The 19,275-nt window shown below is 40.0% G+C and overlaps 2 protein-coding genes across 3 annotated transcripts in view; one reads left to right on the plus strand and one right to left on the minus strand.

Annotated features, from left to right (window-relative positions):
* Positions 1 to 15,568, minus strand: part of GRAMD4 (GRAM domain containing 4) — an 86,285-nt gene extending 70,717 nt beyond the window's left edge. Inside the window, exon 1 of one of the 2 annotated variants that reach the window (XM_039341279.1) lies at positions 15,257 to 15,568. In XM_039341279.1, coding sequence (XP_039197213.1) covers positions 15,257 to 15,285 — 29 coding nt within the window. In that variant the 5' untranslated portion in view covers positions 15,286 to 15,568. Of the gene's footprint in view, positions 1 to 8,533; positions 8,567 to 15,256 lie in introns of those variants that run through there. The other variant, XM_039341280.1, reaches the window with a different exon arrangement.
* LOC120307053 overlaps positions 15,285 to 19,275 on the plus strand; it is a 38,919-nt gene continuing 34,928 nt past the window's right edge. The window contains exon 1 of the mRNA XM_039341281.1: positions 15,285 to 15,711. Coding sequence (XP_039197215.1) covers positions 15,305 to 15,711 — 407 coding nt within the window. The 5' untranslated portion in view covers positions 15,285 to 15,304. The remainder of the gene's footprint in view (positions 15,712 to 19,275) is intronic.

Genomic DNA, 19,275 nt, shown 5'->3' on the forward strand with positions numbered 1-19,275 from the left:
AAACCCCTACTAATTTATCAAAATGGCATCGCACTACAGACAGGTGTGATGTTGTAATGGAATGACCTTGGGAGTTAGGAGAACAGATGCTCACTAGGCAAGAATCAGGTAAGAGAGGGCATAGCCCACACAGCTGCATAACGGGCAGAGAAAGAGATTCAGAAAAGAATTTCCTAATCTCTCAGACTATAAAAGAGGTACTGGGAGATTCTGTAAATGCAGCCTTACAATAAAGGAGAATTAGCTCATCAGGCAGTGTTTCCTGTCTGGTTGACCTGGGAAGGCTGACATCCATCTTGCAAGCCATGTCTTCACCCCCATCTCCCAATTACATTAGAGATGAACTTCTAAACAGGCAACCTGACAGAGCTAAGCTTAGGAAAGGTTGACACGGAACATAGTGTGGGTGAAAGAAGGGTGACTCAGAACACGGAGATGAAACATCTGCTATAGAACAAGCCTAGGAAAGAAAACGGCAAAAGGAAGAAATCGGAAAGTTCAGTATGTAGATGAAAAAAGGGTAAACAGCAGTCTTCAGTCCAGAGTTGAAACATGAAACTCAGCAACAGACTGAAAGAGTATCAAGGCAGCAATTCTATTGACAGAAATGACATTATTTTTTCATAAATGATAATTTATGACAGTTGGTCAATGTGGCGACATGCATTTGGTTCACACTGCTACAATGAATGTTTACACAAGGTTGTCACTGAAAGGATAGAAATGGACATATCATATATACGTGAAAGAGACTATATCCATGAATATGATTTTATAACAGTTACAGGAATTGGGTCTGTCTACCTAATGAAAAGAGATAGATGAGGCAAAGAAGAGGGGGTAAATTTATTCTCCAAAGCACCTGAGGGACAAGAAGCAATGGAGGGACAACTAATCAAGGAGAACCAACTTATAACTGAGGAGAAATTTCCTGACAATGAGAATAATTAATTAATTGGCTTTGGGGGAATGGAGCTCTAGGATCTGGGACTTTAACATCTTAGTTCTGGATGGGGTGGCACTACCCAGTCAAACCCAATCAGCAATTTGGAGGTTCTCCTGGCCTCGTGACCCCTGCTCAAAGAGTAGGTGGCAGTTGCAGCTAGGAGGGCTTTTGCACAACTTCGTCTTGTGCTCCAGTTGCAGCCTTTTCTGGATCAGGAGTCCATGCGCTCAGTCACTCAAGCCCTGGTCATCACATATTTGGGCTACTGCAATGCGTTTCATATGGGGCTACCCTTGAAGACCATTTGGAAGCTACAGCTGGCACAGACAGGCAGTTCTATGGCACAGGAAATTCTTAGGGCTCTTAAAATAGCCCATGTTACACCACTGCTCTGTCAGTTGTACTGGTGGCCAGCTTGTTTTCAGAGGTATTGGCTAACTCCTTTACAGCCCTGTATGGTGTGAGTCCAGGTTTCTTGAGGAATTGTCTCACCCTGATGGGACTGACCTACCCCTCCCACACTGGCAGAAGGTGGTGAAAGGGGTAAAACGTTCATCTCTAATCTGGTATCAGTCAGTCATTCTGTTTTGTTCACTAACCAGCAGAACCAGCAAATCCTTCAAGTCACATTTAACTTGCCAAGTTTCAATGCTAACTAGTCAACCTATACAGCAAAGAAAGTGACCAGAATAAAACAAGCTATAAAATCACATAGCACTATTTGTTATCGGTCTCAAGAGTGTAAACAAAAAGTTTTCCCATAACAAAGGAGCCTTTCAATCACCTTCAAAACTATTACAACAAATTTGATGCAAAAAATTATTAAAAAGTTGTTGTTTTTGTATTTACAATATAATGTCACATAAAAAGTACATAAGGAGCAACGTTTGTGTCATGCTGATCATGATAACTTGGCACAAGTATTATCATTTTGATAAAATCAGGGCTTGTTGCATGCAACCATGATTTTCGATGATTTTTCATCAAAGAATCTGGATCCCACCAAAAATCAACAAAATGACCACTTATCCCAAAGAACAAAATCAGGATAACAAATTTGGAAAAGCCCTTGAAGTTCTTTTAGTCCAACCCCCTGCTCAGGCTGTAACCCTATAACATTTCAGACAAATAGTTGTCCAATCTTTTCTTAAAAACCTCCAGTGTTGGAGCACCCACAACTTCTGGAGGCAAATCGCTCTACTAATTAATTGTTCTAACTGTCAGAAATTTCTCCTTAGTTCTAGGTTGATTCTCTCTTTGATTAGTTTCCAGCCATTGCTTCTTGTCCTGCCTTCTGGTGCTTTGGAAAATAGGCTGACCCCCTCTCTCTTTTGTGACAGCCCTTTAGATATTGGAACACTGCTATCATGTCAACACCTACATGTTTCCATAAACTATATAATTATGTTTATTGGCTATGATATATTTAAAATAAAAAGCAATAATACTATCAAGAATCACTTTTATTGTTATAAAGCAGAAAATGTAGCAATAATTTCATACCAGAAAACTGCAATATACTAATACAAATTAGTTTGTGAGAAGCCTGGGATTGCATTTATCTCTCTTAGCATCTCAATCAAAAGGAACTGAATGCTATCCTGTAGTAAATTGCAATGAAGTAATACAATGAGGTAGTTGTCTTATTTAAAAGAAATCCCAATTCTCCGTAGAGTAATTTGGTGCAATAAAGTTTTTGCTTTACTCAGTCCACATTGCTCCTTGCACAAGAGCAATATAATACAATGCAAGGGTTGTCTAATAAAGATAATTTGGTAATGCACTATCCCAACAACTGCTCAACCCCTGGATTGTATGTCCTAAGCCGCTCTCTTGCCTCTCTCCCCAAAAAACAGTGGCATAGCCTGGTTCCTGCCCACTGCAATTACAGGGCCATAATCAACAAGCTAATTTCTCAGTGCAGAAGATAGTTGCTTTGGCCTTATTCTCTGCAGCTATGGACTACAGCAGGTGGGCTGTGTCCCACACAAGTTTCTTCCATGCGCCACCAGAACACTGAGAACACATGATAATCAGGCTAGAAAGAGAGCCACTGCAACACTTTTGCCACATCAATTGCAGACAAGCCATTTTCTACTTAATTTGCCTTTATGCAAATCCATCAGAAGGTTGATTTTAATACACAAAAAAGTCTGCATTTGGTTTGCAAAAAAACCCAGAAAAACTCCAAAGGATATAGAAGTCTATTTGTTTTAACTTTAGAACATAAGCATTTTTTCAAAATATTCAAAACAGTATTAGTGAAATTAAGAACATTTTGGTATCTATGCATGCTTGTGAATTAGTGGCTTCATCTGATTCTTGGACTCCAATTCCTGGAATCAGAATTTTCTATTGTACATATAAGTCTTTTACCCGGGGCTTCTAGACATTGGATTTTAATAAAAAACAAAATAGATTCTACATGCCTGAAATCTGCCCAAGCACAATGGAAGAGGATTTAATCATTGATGCAATGCAAACTATTTCAGAAGAATTTATCCAATTGTTCTTATTTGCAGGCTGTGTATCAAAGCAAGCTTCTACCTAATTATCAAATGGAAAAATTAAAACCAGCCTAATCAAAAAGTGAGAAGGAAGGGCTTATAAGACTAGACTCTATGTGTCACTTTATCTTTTCTTTTGCCCAATATATGTAGGCCTTGTGGCTATTAAGACAAAATGCTAAACAGGAAGGCGATATTGCAGCAGAAACTAAACAATTACACACCTCTGCTCTTTTGGTCACAATGGGACCATTTAAGCTTAAAAGTACTTTTTTGGAAAGATTTTAGCACTTCTGGTGTCTTGCCACTGGCTTCCTATACCTCAAAAGATGGGAAAATATAACTGGATGTTAAGACCAACAATTGGGATATTAAAACCACCATTTGGTAAAAGAAAAAAAACCATGCCATATGGAACAGCTGTAGCAGATAAAACAACAGTTCCCAGCTCCTACATTAAAGCACCGAGCAAAAGAACAACAACACAGCAGGGTATCTTAACACCATTTTGTTTTAGAAAGATAAATTATAAAATAAGAACAACTGACTCCCTTTTGGAAAAGAAGCCTGCAATTTTTTGACGGCCAAAGGTCAAATTTAATATTGGGAGAAGCAAGATCCTGCAAGTGTGGGCAGGATCTGAGACAACTCTGTCAAATGCACAGTGGGAATTGGGGGGGGGGGTCTTTGCTTTTAAGACTCAAAATGATGAAAAACCGGACTGTCCATTTTCAGCAAAAATAGTCAGAGGCGGCACTGGAAGCCTTTTATGGAAACCATTGGAATTATAAACTAAACACCCTAATCTAGAATATATTTTTCTCTATTGGTTCAGACACTTATCTTTACTGTCACAAAAAAAAAAAACCTTAACTCTAAATCGACTTGCCATAATCACCCACAGGTATTTGTGTCTCAGTAGAAAAGACCAGTCCTTTCTCCTGTTTCATATTATGTTTAATTATTTATTTACAGATTTATTAGTTATATTAATATGCATAAAAACTCACGGCAATAAACAAAATAAAGCCATTTTAATGACATTCCTCCAGCCCAGAGTTTCCTAAAATGGTCAATATCCACCTCCAAGAGTCGATGGAAGTATCCAAAGGGTTGGAAAATATCTGAGGGTTTGAAGGAGGTCAGTAAATGGCTGGGGGGGGGGTGTCAATAGATGGTTGATAAATGATAAAAAGTTGATTGGGGTCAATTAATGTTTGGGGTCTCGGCAGAGCTCTAGGCTAGTCCTTAGATTTAAAAACTGAGGTAACTAATAGTATCCAAATTTGGATGGTCATCTAGCAGCAAGAGGAGCCTTGAATTGTCTCTCTATCCTCCTTTCTCTTCCACCTCGTTAAAGTATTTATTAGATTATTTTCATATAATAAACTGAGGGTCGATGAAGAATCTGAAACTTTATAAAGGGGTCAATGAGCTGAAGAGTTTGGGGACCCCTGCTCTAGCCAGAATCCTTCCAGAGCAACCCATAGGAGATGTAGGAGGAGGGGGAAAGTATTTTGGTTGAAGGCCTCAATAATTTTCCCCCCAATGGATTAAAGTTGTATCCCATAGTCTTCATCCCCAAATGAAACATGGCCAAAAGATTATCCTCTTTCCTTCAATTGTGTTCCTCACTACTTAGCTTTATACTGAAAGCTGTTTCTACAAATTAAGATTCATGGTTCAAATTTTATTTGTTAATAAAACTAAAAATAAGTACTAACATACAGACAAAAAAGATAAGTAAATTACTAACAAATCTAGCAACTTTTCTCCCTTTTAACAAGATATAACAATAGTTGACATCTGACCTATCAAATTAAAATTAAAATAGCACTCTTGTTTGTTGACCAGCTTGTTATATCTTAGTATAGGATTTCCTGCCTAAGCAGGGGGTTGGACTAGAAGATCTCCAAGATCTCTTTCAACTCTGTTATTCTATTCTATTCTGTTATGCTCTGTTCTGTGGGAAGTCATCCCCCCCCCCAGAGAAGGAAATATTAAAAGGGCAGAAAAATATATTTCCTCAAAGGATCTTAAAGAGGCAGAAAAGCGTGCCCAGTTTTTCTTAATAGCCCCACCCAATCTCCCTTCCCCAAGCAGAAACCAACTCTGTAGAAATGCAGATGTAAACCATTCAGGATTAAGAAAACAAAGACACCTAAAACCTACATCCCCCACCCAAACTCTAAGACAGGACATAATAGGATTAACCCACAGATGCCAAAGGGGCACACTCAGACTCAGGTCAAAATACATGACACAGGAAATACAAAGCTTCAAACAGGAACAGGAAACAACCTCAAGAGCCCCAGAGGGTATAAAAAACCCACTCCCTACGTGTGCTCTCTCTCTTTTCTTCCAGAGCCATCTTTCTGTCTGGCTCTCTTCTTCAATAAACTGCAACCTTCTTTCTAAAGCAGCCGCCATGTTGTTTATTCCAGGCTTGGACTGAACCATGATGAAGACTTTTCCTTCAACTATTCTATTCTATTCCATTCTATTTTATTCTATTCTATTCTATCCTATCCTATCCTATCCTATTCTTGTAGTCAATCTCCTATCTACCTACTTAAAATATTAGCTGCCTTGCAAACATCATGTGAATTGTTCTGGCTAGGCCTTTAAGCTATTTTACACAAGAAAGATCACAACAAACCAATTTCTGAGCCTTCTTTGTTAAAGGAAAAGGATCATGGAGCAATGTATTTACAAAACTGTAGCCACTGACATCACATACTATTCTTTAGGAGACATCTACCACTGTGAAGATTAAATCTGATCCAGATAAGTCCATTGTTAAGCAACAATCAATAACAGAGGGTAAACAACCAGTTCCAAATGGGAGGAAAGCTAAACTTAAGAATTCCTTTGGGGAGCAAAATATCATCATTTCTTCAGTTCACTGAAGATAACCTTCAAGTATAATTTTAGAGTACAACCATTTATGGATGTTGTCATCATTCAGTCGCTAAGTTGTGTCTGCCTCTTTATGACCCCATGGACCATAGCATGCCAGCCCCCCCCAACATCCTCCACTGTCTCTGGGGTTTGCTCAGATTCATATCCATTGCATCATTTATAGACGAGCATATCACAAAAACAAATAGCAATAATTCCCCCCTTTTTAAAAAAGTGTGCACTTGAATGTTTCTCCAAACTAAGGGACTTAACTTTTTTTAAAAATGTCCCTTTTAATAGTATCTCCAACTCTTCTGTCACATTATTTCCTAGAGCAGTGTTTCACAAGCTTGAAAAACTTTAAGACATGTGGCTAGGAAATGCTGGGAGTTGAAATCTACACATCTTAAACTCACCAAAGTTGAGAAACATTATTCTAGACTAGAGTAATGATGACTGTTTCTCAGTCTCAGCCTCTTTAAAATTTATGCACTTCAACTCCCAGAATTCCCCAACCAACACACACCTACATATATATCCATCCTAGAATCAGACAAGAAATATTCAGTTTCTAGCTCTCATGAGGCTGGAAGCCCATAATGGCATTTTGAACTAAACTGGAAAAAAGAGTTGCCATATCTTAAACCAGTGTTAAGCTTTTTTTCTCTCAGGAAACCTTCCCACTTTTAAAGATTATGGAGGAGGACCCCAAAAGAGCTTTTGTTTATATGGGTTATTTTTATTGTATATTTATTCAAAATTAAAATTGATGCATTCACTGCTGCTGTGGGTTCTCACAATTGTTCGGTGGGATTTTAATATTCCATTTATTACTACATTATTGTAGTATTGTACTATATTTTTCAACGTAGATTGGCAAATAATTTTGATTTGTGGACCCGAGAGTGTCTAGGAGGCTTCCTTAAGCCCTCTGTCCCACTCTAAGAAACACTGTCTTAAACAATCCATATCTTCTTTTTTTTTTCAAATTTTATTAAATGTACATTTTAAAAACAAAAATGGGCATGATTCAACTTCCCTGGCTTCAACAGTGCTATTAGTATTACCTTATGTTATAGAAAGAAAAACAAAAACTTAAAATATATTCTTTAACAGGACAGAGTATAACAAACTGTGCGTATAACATCTGTAAATTTTTTGATAAACCATCTTTCAATCGTCAACACTGTATTTACATATCTTTCAGTTGTGCCCTAATATAGGTACTAATAAGAAGCCCTTACGATATCAACTAGTCAATCGATAATCATCTCAGCAATGCTTCTTATCTCTAACCAATCGTACAAATTTTTCCAAATTTCATAATACTCTGTTTCAGTTTTATTTTTCATCTCTAGAGTTAACCTGTCCATTTCGGCACAGGATAAAATTTTATTTATTATTTCTTCCTCAGTGGGGGTGTCCTTTCCTTTCCATTTTTGGGCGTATGCCAATCTTGCTGTGGTTAAAATATGCAATAGTAAGTAAAAAGATGCTTTGCTGAGTTTATCATTAATAATCCCTAATAAGAAGATTTCTGGTTTTAAATCAATTTTTTGTAATAGTATTTCTTCCAGACAATTTTTTATCCGATTCCAAAAATTTTGCGCCTTTGAACATTCCCACCACATGTGATAGTAAGTCCTTGGAAGCCTTCTACATTTCCAGCAGGTTGGTGAGGTTTTTTTTTTATCTATTTTTGCTAGCCTTGTAGGGGGGAAAGGTGCCATCTATAAAACATCTTGTATAAATTTTCTTTGTAGGAGAAGGCTAGTGTTAACCTCCTGTTTCTGTCCCATAATGATTGCCAATTATCTAGGTCAATACTGTAACCAAAATTTTTACTCCAGATCAGTGGTTCTCAACCTTTTTAATGCTGCGACCCCCAACCGTTCGTAAGTAGAGGACTACCCAACTGGTCGTAAGTCAAGGACTATCCAACCGGTTGTAAGTCGAGGACTTTCCCTGCCTGGGAGCGCCGCGCATGCGTGGTACCACCCCCTGTGCCGGCCAAGGCATAGCTGGCAAGGGGCAGCGACGGCGCAGGGCAACCACCAACTGGGCCACCAGCTGGCCCAGCCCAAGGGAGGTAAGGCACCCGCCGGGCCCCACGCACGCCAGCAACCTTCCCTGTGCCCGCCGGCCTCCCACCTCCCACCCCTGGCCCTCTTTTACTTACATTTTTAGTAGTTGCTCAGCAGGGAGGGGTGGAAACTTCCAGACAGCTCACCTTCGCTGCAGACAACTTGCAGCACCGTTTGCAGAATGGGACTTTTGGCGGGCTCAGCAGGGCAGAGACAGCCTGGACAATTCCTATTGGCTTTTGAAAGCCAATAGAATTAGACTCTATTCAAGAGAGTCTATTCTATTGGCTTTCAAAAGCCAATAGAATAAAAGGGAGTAGCACAGCTAAGGAAAAGGGGGGAAAATGGCGGACTGCGTTGTTTGGCGACCCCCGTGAAATGGTCGTTTGACCCCAAATGGGGTTGAGAACCACTGCTCCAGATTAATATAAACAATCCATATGTTCATGGGTGTCAGGAAGGGAACTTCAGCAGTACCATCTGAATAACAACTTCTGCCACTGCTTTTTCCTCTTCTTTCTCATCTTCTTATCTAAGAGCTGCACACTATCTGCATGGCCTAATACATTTGTGCGCCCTTGCTGGCAGAAATGAAACTATTCCTCTGAACAAGTCTGCCACTTGCTGAGAATGATAAAATGAGCTAACGATGCCAAGAGTCTTAAAACTCATCACACTTGTGTCCCAATTTTCAACAGCAGCAGTACGTAACACTGTCTGAAGCTTGGAATATATATATGTACATTTATTTCCATTACTTAATCCCTACAATTTTAGATGATTATCTTTAAACAATCAATCTAAACACATGGATGGAGCTTTTGTTTCATCCAATTTGACCTCAAACGCTATGCTTCTCAATGAAATGGATTCATGCCTTTCAATGGACAGATGTCAAGCATTTGGTTGTAGAAATGTAATTTATTTACATACTTAGAAGTCCACCCATAATTACAAATAGCTCATAGGAGAACAAACTGCTTATTATTACTTAATACAAGGAGGCAAAATGTCATGAAGGAATTGGTACGAGATTTAATCCAATAGTTCAGTCGAAAGCCCCCCCCCCCGAAAGAACAAGAAAATCTGCACCACCTCTAATACATGTCACACAAAAAGAAAGTCTATCAAACTGAATGCAACTCATCAAAATTAAAATTGTGTTTTTACTGCAGGCCTGGAAGGGCTACTGAAGATACAAAGAAATCAAGAGCCTGGGTACTGGGCTTTATTTTTATTTTATTTATTTATTCTATCTTTATTATTTTATAAATAAAAGGTGAACTAACATATCTTCCTCCTCCTATTTACCCCACAAAAACAACCCTGTGAGATAGGCTGACCTGAGAGATGACCAGCCCAAATTCACCTGGATTGACCATTCACAGTCACAGCAAAAAAAAAGACTGCATGCTGGCCTCAATTTTCTGTGAGGCTGCCATTCATAATCAAATGGAAAGAATTTTGGTGATGTACGAAAACAATGCTTCTACTACTTATGTGATTGCCCAGGATGTAAAGTGGTTCTAGGATTTGCTTCTTTATCAGCTGCCAATGCATTCATTTCACTGTAATAGCATGTACAGATGCAAAAGCCATTTAAATTTACCATGGGGAAAAAAGATAAGTGTTTTATGTAACAGATAGAAAACAGTCTGACTTCCATTACCTTTTTGTAAAAAATGGACACATATTTTTTTTCACTTTGAAAAGCAAGTGTGGGCCATCTTTTAATTACCTCTTCTCTAGAATGGAAGAAGTTACCATATCTTAGGTCACCTAAGCCAGTTTTAGGTAGGGTTTGATCCCATTATTTGATCCTTTTCAACTGGTGATGCCAGGACTCAGACATGGAATTTACTGCGTGCAGTATCTCAAAAGGCATGAATAAAGACATAATTCAAAATCCTTCTCCCCCCTCCCCACCCATCCCTTAATTCCTGCAACAGTCAATATCTCTTCGATTGGATCAGGTTGCAGTTTCTCTCTTTTGTCTGCAGGTATCTCTTATATAAGTGTCCATTTCCCCTTGACTTCTAAACAAGAACAAAAGCTCAAAAGAAAGTACATCAAGGAATGCTAACAATCAGCACGAAACCTCACATGATGAGGCCTGTGAAAGTCAAGATCAGGATAAACAAACAAGTGGGAGGCAGCACAGACTTCCAGGCCAGCTTCACCAAGGTTTCGCTATACTTTTTATACACAGCCAGAGTTTTAGACCATCATTTGATCAATCTCCCAGATTCTCTCCCAGCTTATAGCACAAGTAGCTATGCAGGATGGGAATCGTAGATGCTTCGCATTGGGTAGGGTACATGCACAATATTATTATGGTATATTACTACACAATAATGAAGGTTGAGGTTACACAATCTGCAGAACATATGTCTAAGGGTAATACAGAATCACCTGACAATTCAATAAAATATTTGCCAGGATGGTCCTTAACAATTTGAGAGCAAATCCACCAGGATTTCTGTACTTGAGAGCTACGGAATGTTTTCAATAATCCTTTTTGATCTTTGAATGGCATGCAAGAAGGGACATTCCAAATACCAGTGGGTAGAAGGAGAATAAAAGTTCATTTATAGTTACACTATTTATAGTTACACTGAATTACAGTGAAATACATAAATCTACAAAGCTGTTCCTCTCACCTGGGCTTCCCAGAATCAACTGGTGGCCATTATGGGAACAGAACATTGGACATGATGGAGCTTTGGCCCAATTTCTTTGTTACATTTATATCCCACCTCTCCTCCCATTCTATCTCCACCAAAGGGTTTTTTCCTCTGTTCTTCTTCATCTTTCCCTGCTAAAGAAATGCATAAGACACGTGATGTGAAACAAGCAAACAGGTTCTTCTCAATGGACCTGCAAACCCAACTTGAGTTCAAAAGAATTTATTTGCTTCTTTTAACAAGCTGGAAGTTCACTTCTTCTTACTATCTGAGCAAAGGATATGACAATATTTCATTTTATCTGTACAGATGAATGATGAAAGAATCTAATTTCGGTTTCATAGGCCTGCCACAAACATTGTAAACAACCTGCTCAGCTCTCTAAATGCTTTTTAAAAAGCAAAGTGTAGATGGGGGGGGGGAGGTGATGATGCTGTGTCGACAAGAACTTGCAACAGACAGTGGTTATTATGGAAATTATTACCACCAAAGCTTAATGAAATTCTGTTAAGAATATTATGCTAATCTCTAAAGTGCATTAAGCACACCATTACACTAGTCTAAGAAAGACATTACAAATGATGTCATTCTTTGCTACTACAAAGTTAAAATAAAATTCTCTCCAGCAACATAAAAGAAATGAATTGTTTTGTCTATAATCATACAAATACATTCAACAAGAGTAATGTCAGATAGAGATTAATAAGCATTTATTGCATTATTATTCCACCTATTATTCCAAAGAGACTAAAACATTATAGCAACAATAAAATAAGTTTGACGGACCAATACCACATCTATCTAAGGTCACTCATTGCTCTTCAGATCTGAGCTGAGTTTTCAGCAGAGGTTTTCCAAATAAACCAGAAAAACTGGGACAGTGGGAGAAGAAACAGATCTAAATACTACACCAACTCCCATAGTCTGGTGCCTTCCAGAAAAATAACATTGTGATTTATTTATCTACAGTTTATGGACTACCCTACACCTGACCAGGTTAATCCAACATATTAAGAAACCACATGATGATTTGGGATGCTGTTTGAATCAAGCCACTGAATCAGACCACAGGTCCGTCAACCCAGTATTGGAGACCTCAGCTAACCTGGGCAATAGATTTTTCAGGGTTTCCCACTATAATCTGTCCTTATCTTGAGATGTTGAGGGTTGAACTTCAACTTTTGTCCATGCAACATTTGTTCTTTTGCCCTGCCCTGCTGAAAATAAAGTCCATCACAACTGCAAATCATAGTTTGGAGACTGCTATTCTATTTACATTGCAGAAGTTTCCAACTTTGTTGTTAACAGCCAGTTCTCAGGAACTGTCTCTCATGAGTAAAAGAAAACAATTGTAATCTTCCATTTCATGTCACTGGTTTTCAAAGCAAAAGTAAGACGTCTTCTAGTTCAAAGGTAGAGCCTAGCAATCTGCAGTGTTCAAATCTGAAGCAAGCAAGAATGCTTCATTTGCAGCATGGCTACTTTTGCTGTATCTTTAAACAGGTCCTTCTAGGGCTAGGCTTGGGAAAATACATGTTGGAGTTCAGGAGACAACAGCGAATGACATGTGATTGCATTCCATAAGATCTGTAAACACACACACACACACATACCTGGGCCAGCCCAGAAAAAGGTGTGTGGCTTCTTTGAGGAGTTGCCAACATTTTGTCTGTTTTAGATCCAAACACTGCATACCACTGTTTATAGCTTAGGCCAATCCTTTAGACCAGTGGTTCTCAAACCTGTGGGTCGGGACCCCATTTGGGGTCGAACGACCATTTCATGGGGTCGAACGACCATTTCACGCAGTCCGCCATTTTTTTTCCCTTTTTCTTAGCTGTGCTACTCCCTTTTATTCTATTGGCTTTTGAAAGCCAATAGAATAGACTCTCTTGAATAGAGTCTAATTCTATTGGCTTTTAAAAGCCAATAGGAATTGTCCAGGCTGTCTCTGCCCTGCTGAGCCCGCCAAAAGTCCCATTCTGCAAACGGTGCTGCACCACTTGAGTAGTCCTCGACTTACGACCGGTTGGGGGTCGCGGCATTAAAAAGGTTGAGAACCACTGCTTTAGACTGAATCTCCAAAAGGTTCTTCATAGCATTTGGACATTATCCTAGGACAGGGGTCTACAAACTTGGCTCTTTTATGACTTGTGAACTCAGCCTGGCTGAGGAATTCTGGGAGTTGAAGTCCACAAGTCATAAAAGGGCCAAGTTTGAAGACCCCTATCCTAGGACTTGTACGCAAAGTGCAGCTACTTTGTTAGAGAAAGGCACTTCATCATATACGAAGCACAGCACAACTCAACAGAAGTTTGCTACCACATCTGCCAGCCATGGCAATTCTGTCTTCCCCAACCAGGCTTGAAAAGCTTGAAAGCAACATATACAGGTAATCCCTGACTTATGACCACAATTGAGCCCAAAATTTCCACCACTAAGCAAGACAGTTGTTAAATGAGTTCTTGGCCCATTTGATGACCTTCCTTGCCAGAGTTGTTAAATGAATCACTGCAGTTTAGTAACATAGTTGGTAAGTCACTCTGGCTTCCCCATTGACTTTGATTGTTAGAAAGTCACAAAAGGTGATTCCATGACTCCGGACACTGCAACATCAAAAAATACATGCCAGTTGCCAGGTGTCTGAATTTTGATCACATGACTATGGGGATGCTGCAACAGTTGTAAATATGAAAAACAGTCACAAGTCACTTTTTTCAATACTGTTGTAACTTCAAATGGCTGCTAAATACATGGTTGTAGGTTGAGGATTGCCTGTACTACAAATTATAACTAAACACATGTTTCAAGGGAGAAAACCAATAAGATATAGTTTGCTTCTCCCAGCAGCCAAGTTTAGATAACAAACTGTCGGAGCCCCACCAATCCTACAACATATGAAACATATGTTTACTTTCCAAGAAGTAAACAACCCCCTCAAGAGCTCTATTTATTCACCAGTCCCAAGGACAATATTTAAAAGAAACTCACTTTTTCACACATCTAGCCCCATCTTCCAAAAAGAACCTTATATTGAAACCTTATGGGAAAACAAGTCACAGCAATCAGTAGCATCTGGCTGACTTTGGCCGATTTGATATGTTTAGTCCTTGGATAGGACACCACCAGGAAATCCTTCAGCTGTTAAGGAGACTGGAAAATCGAGCACACACCGAAGGTAAACGACAAACTATTTCCATACTGTTGCCAAGAAAACTACACAAAGGCCTACCTATAATTATCACAGGTTCGGGTCAAATCAGGGCACGAAAGCAAGGAAACAATTTCTTTTACTTATGAAAGGATGCTAGAGAAAGCAGAAGAAATGCAAGGAGGAGCAATAGTATCAGGAACAGAAAGTAGTTTGCCAAAAGCACAGAGGGGCAAGATTTTGTCCCTCGTTTATGGGGGGGGGGGGAGGAACAACAGCAAAGTGAAGGAAGGTTACGGGAGGGGAGTAGAATGAGGTGAGAAGAAGTATAAAACACCATTTTCTCCCAAGGAATCCTTGGAACTTGCTGCTGCTCAGCCTCAATTCCTTCCAGTTGGCAAAAGCATTCAGGATTTTGGGGGGCAAGGGTGTCTTCCTGTCCATGGTGGGGGCAGAGGGGAAAACCACCACAGCCTGTGCTAAACAGGAACGGTGCTCCCGCCGGTGCTCCCGCCAGGGAACCTGAGAAACTTCAAAGGATCCAAAGTGGCAGCTGAACAAGCCCAGGGTGGAAAGTGTCAAAAACGTCCAGGGAACTGGGGTGGGGGGGGGAAGGTTAATAGCAATTCCTTGGGGGGGGGCTTTTCAAAGTCTCGGAGGAGGAAGACTCGCTCTCTCCAACCAGGGAACAAAAAGAAAAAAGGAAAAGGAAAGACTGGGACCAGTTTGAGGCTTGAGCAAAAAAGGGGGGGGCAGGCCGAGGGGATCGGCGACGGGACGGGACGGCCAGGGCTAGAGGGAAGCAGAGGCTCCTTTCTCTATCGGGGATGGCAGAGGCCCAAGCGACAGCGAAGGGAGCAAAGCTGGAAGCGAGGCAGGACGTTCTGCGGGGAAGGGGCTCCCGCGCTTCTCCGTGGCCACCAAGAGGAGGAGGAGACGGGCGACAAGCAAGGGCGGGGATGGCGGGACGCTTTGTTCCTTACCCTGCACGGAATTCGGACCAAACTTTCATTCACGCTGCCCAGCCGGCGATGCCCTCGCTCAGCTCCCTTCCACCGACGCGCGCCCAGCGGAGCCTTGCCGGGCTTTCCCTTGCCGCAGCTTCGGGACGTAGCTTGGCCGGCTTGCGCGGGAAGCCAGACACCAGTTTCCGCCCGGCTTCGGAGCGCTTTCAGCTCAGGCCAGCCCACAAGCCCTTGGCGGGGCTGGCAGCAGCAGGTGCTCCGGCCGCCAGGCCCCCTTGGCTCCCTAGCCAAGGCCGTGACGAGAGCCCTGCGCAGCCGCCGCCGTCACCGCTCTCCCCTTCCTTCAATCGCCGGCGTCGGCTGCATCCTCGGCGTGCAAAGGAGGGCGGGCTCGGCGCGCGCAGCTCCGCCTCTTTCCGTCTGATTGGCAAAGGCTTCGGGCCGGGAACCGTGCGGGAGTCCCGGCCCCGAAGGTACTTGGGGGGGGCGGGGGGAGTGGGGTGTCTTTGGCCCGGTGGCTGTCAGGGTTCGCTGCGGGCGGCTTCATTTTGCTGCGCTCCTCTAAGCAGGTGGGCGCAGTGGAAGGCAGGATTAATAATCGTCGTTCGGCCGAATTCAGCCTAGCTTTAGCCTAGCATAGCAACTTTATTGTCACTTTAAGTGTACGCTAATCAGCATACATTAAAATGAGATTTCGTTACCTACAGCTCTCAAAGGGTAACCACGTCCAATATACATTGCATAAACATGACCAAAAAAAAAATTAAAAAATAAAATAAATTATGCATATATGTGGCCCAGAGAAACGATACAAGTCTAGTTTGGATGTATACATATACGTGGCGAGAAAAACAAATCTTGCCAGTTTACCAGACAGATGGCATAGGGAGCAAAGCTGAATCTGATAGTCTTCACAATTTAATCAAACCAGCACTGGCGTAGCAATAAAACTATATTTAAAGCATTGCATGCAGGCTGATTAAATAGGAGCTAGCACAACAGAATTGCCCTTGTTGGTCTTGGGAAAACTCTATGGAAGAGGCAAAACTCACTTCACAAATTTCTCATTTAACAACCTAAATTTTGGGCTCAATTGTGGTCGTAAGTTGAAGACTACCTGGATTTGTTAGGTCCTGTCTTATTTAGGGTTGTTGTTTTTCCACCGGAGATAAAACAAATTTCGGAAGGCACCAATGGCACAGTGTGTCATTTTAAGATTTAATATGAAGTGTGAAAATGGCATGCAGTGTGTAGGTTGGAGAAAAACAGCTATTTTATTTCTTAGGCTCATCCTGGAGGAGTATCTAGAATGAACATTGAATATGATTTGTATGTGCAAAAATATTTCTTTTGTTTAAAGAAGGAGTAGCTACAAGTATAGTTGTCTAATACAAGCCATTAAAATGTCATTACACAAATGATGTACAGGTAGTCCTTATTCTCAAGCCAGTCTTCATTGTTTTGATAGGTGAGTAATAAGCCTCTTATTGGTATTCCAGGTAAGTGAGGTCTTACCTGTACATAAAAGCCTTCTGATATTTTCTGTCAACCAAGATTTTCAAAGATGTCATACAGAAAGTTAATGTTTATTCTCAAATGCAGAGTATTCTATTGTGCAGAGTTCACTCTAGAAAACATCTAACTCCTTAGTAAATTTCTTATACAGTAGTTACATTGAGTAATTGCATCACTTTTGTTACAAATTGTTCACCTTAGCCATCAGCTCTTTTAGATGAAGTCCCCAAAATAACTTATTTATCAACAATTTCAGAACCCCAAAGCCTTTATATTCATGTATACTTGTATGAGAAACCATTATTGCTCATATCACTTCCTGCTTTTCTGTTGCTGTTCTGTTTTTCTTTGTTCTTTTTATTAAACATATAATGCATTTTTAAAAACCACCTGCACTGTATTGTGTGAATGAAGAAAACTAGTTTAACTAGTTTAATAATAGACTCTGCTGTCGTTTAGTGAATGAATTAGAATTTCTGCAGTGCAGATAAGATGGCCCTAATATTTTTATTTTGCCTTCAAGTCAGATATGACTCCATGCAGTTTTCCAGATGGATTTTCAGAAATGGTTTTTATTGCTGCCTTCTTCCTAAGGCTGACAGAGAGGGGCCTGGCCCAACTCACTCAGCTGTCTCTCATCTCTCAGGCAGAATTAGAACTCAAGTCTCCCTACTTCCACTTCAATATCTTAACAACTAGTCCAAATTGGTTCTCTAGATAAGCTAGCTTAATTTATAAGATATTCTACCCTAGTAATCTATTATGATTCAGAGAGCAAAAGAAAGCCTTTTACAGAATTTTTAAAAGAAAAAGAATAAACTAAAGAGAATGAAAAAGGATTTTTGGCATTCGCTTTTGACAGCCAAGACACAGCAGAAAACATGTAGCTTAGGGCTGAATTCTGGAATCCTTGGTGTTGCACCTGCTGTTTTTTTTTTTCAGATGCTTTGTTACCAAACTAGGTAACATCTTCAGTGTACTGCCAAGCACAGAGAACACCAAGGACTATACAAGATTATTCTGGAAATTAATGTTAATTTAGGTAATAAATTATGATGATCGGTTGCATAGTCAGCCAGATGTTTAGACTGCATTTGGCATTTTTCTCACCTATAAAATCTTTCCGAAAGACCTGGAATAAAGACATACTGTTATATAGTAAAGGTATCATCACAGGAGTATAAGCTGTTACAAGGAAAGTTGCCTTTTCCAATTGATTGATATTATAAATGCTGCTGGTGTTCAAATGTTGCTCTAGATGTTTTGGAATTATTATTAATGGTATATCATACAGTTCAATTAAATGTATCTGTTCTGCTCTTGATGGATTCTCTGTCTCTGTCTCTCTCTCTCTCTCTCTCTCTCTATATATATATATATATATATAGAGAGAGAGAGAGAGAGAGAGACAGACAGACAGACAGACAGACAGACAGACAGACAGAGACAGAGAGAGAGATGTATGTATACATATACATATACATATACACCATACACACATATATATTGAGAGCCAGTTTTGTGTAGCAGTTAAAGCATGAGACTAGAAACAGAAACCGTGAGTTCTAGTCCTACTTTAGGCACAAAGACAGCTGGGTGTCAGCCCTAGGAAGAAGGCAGTGACAATCACTTCTGAAAACCTTGCCAGAAAAAATTGTCCAGGCATTGTGCAAGAATCGGACAAGATTGAATAAAATAAAATGTATTTTCACAGTTAAGAGTGTGCAGAAACCTCAAATTCCCAAGCCTCTGGTAGAGGACTGAGAATGAGGAAGACAATATCACACATCGGGGTAAGAAGAGATACACACACATACACACCAGTATGTATACATGTATATGTGCATGTATACATGTATGAGAAACCATTGCTCATACCACATGTGTATGTATATATGCACACAAATGTACATACAGTAATATATATATATATATATATATTTGCACATACATGTATATATATACTTCAGAATATATACAAGTATACATATATGCAAATGTACATAATCAGTATGTACACATGTATATGTCAATACATACACTGTGCATATACATACTATATGATCCTATACTAAGCTCCATAGAGTTCAATAGGCATAGTTCCCATTAATTTAGGATTTTACTAGATAGCTTAGATTTATCACTTACACAGTACAAATAGTCTAGATAAATCATACCTCATCGTTTCAAACTAGCTTTAGCAATCATTCCCTGGTTCTGCTTCTCAGCTGAAGTGATGTATGTTTCAGTGTCTTCCTGAATGATCATGGGTAGTTATTTTATATTTTTGGAACTTGGTAAAGAGGTTTGCATGTGCATTCACATGATGGTGAGTCAGATGTTCCTGGCTCTGGGAAACTTTGGTACTCTTGCTAACAGAACCTTGTATCCTTTCCTCACGTAAAGTGTGTCTGTTACGAATCAAAGACTGGGGAAGGATTCTTGTTAAGGTGTCAACTAATCTTCTGGGGAAGAAAAGACATAATATTGTCTGCTGGAGGAGCTTTTATCTCATTTAGAAG

The sequence above is a fragment of the Crotalus tigris genome, unplaced genomic scaffold (genome assembly GCF_016545835.1).
Source record: "Crotalus tigris isolate CLP2741 ecotype Arizona unplaced genomic scaffold, ASM1654583v1 scf7180000017764.6130737, whole genome shotgun sequence".
Lineage (NCBI taxonomy): Eukaryota > Metazoa > Chordata > Lepidosauria > Squamata > Viperidae > Crotalus > Crotalus tigris.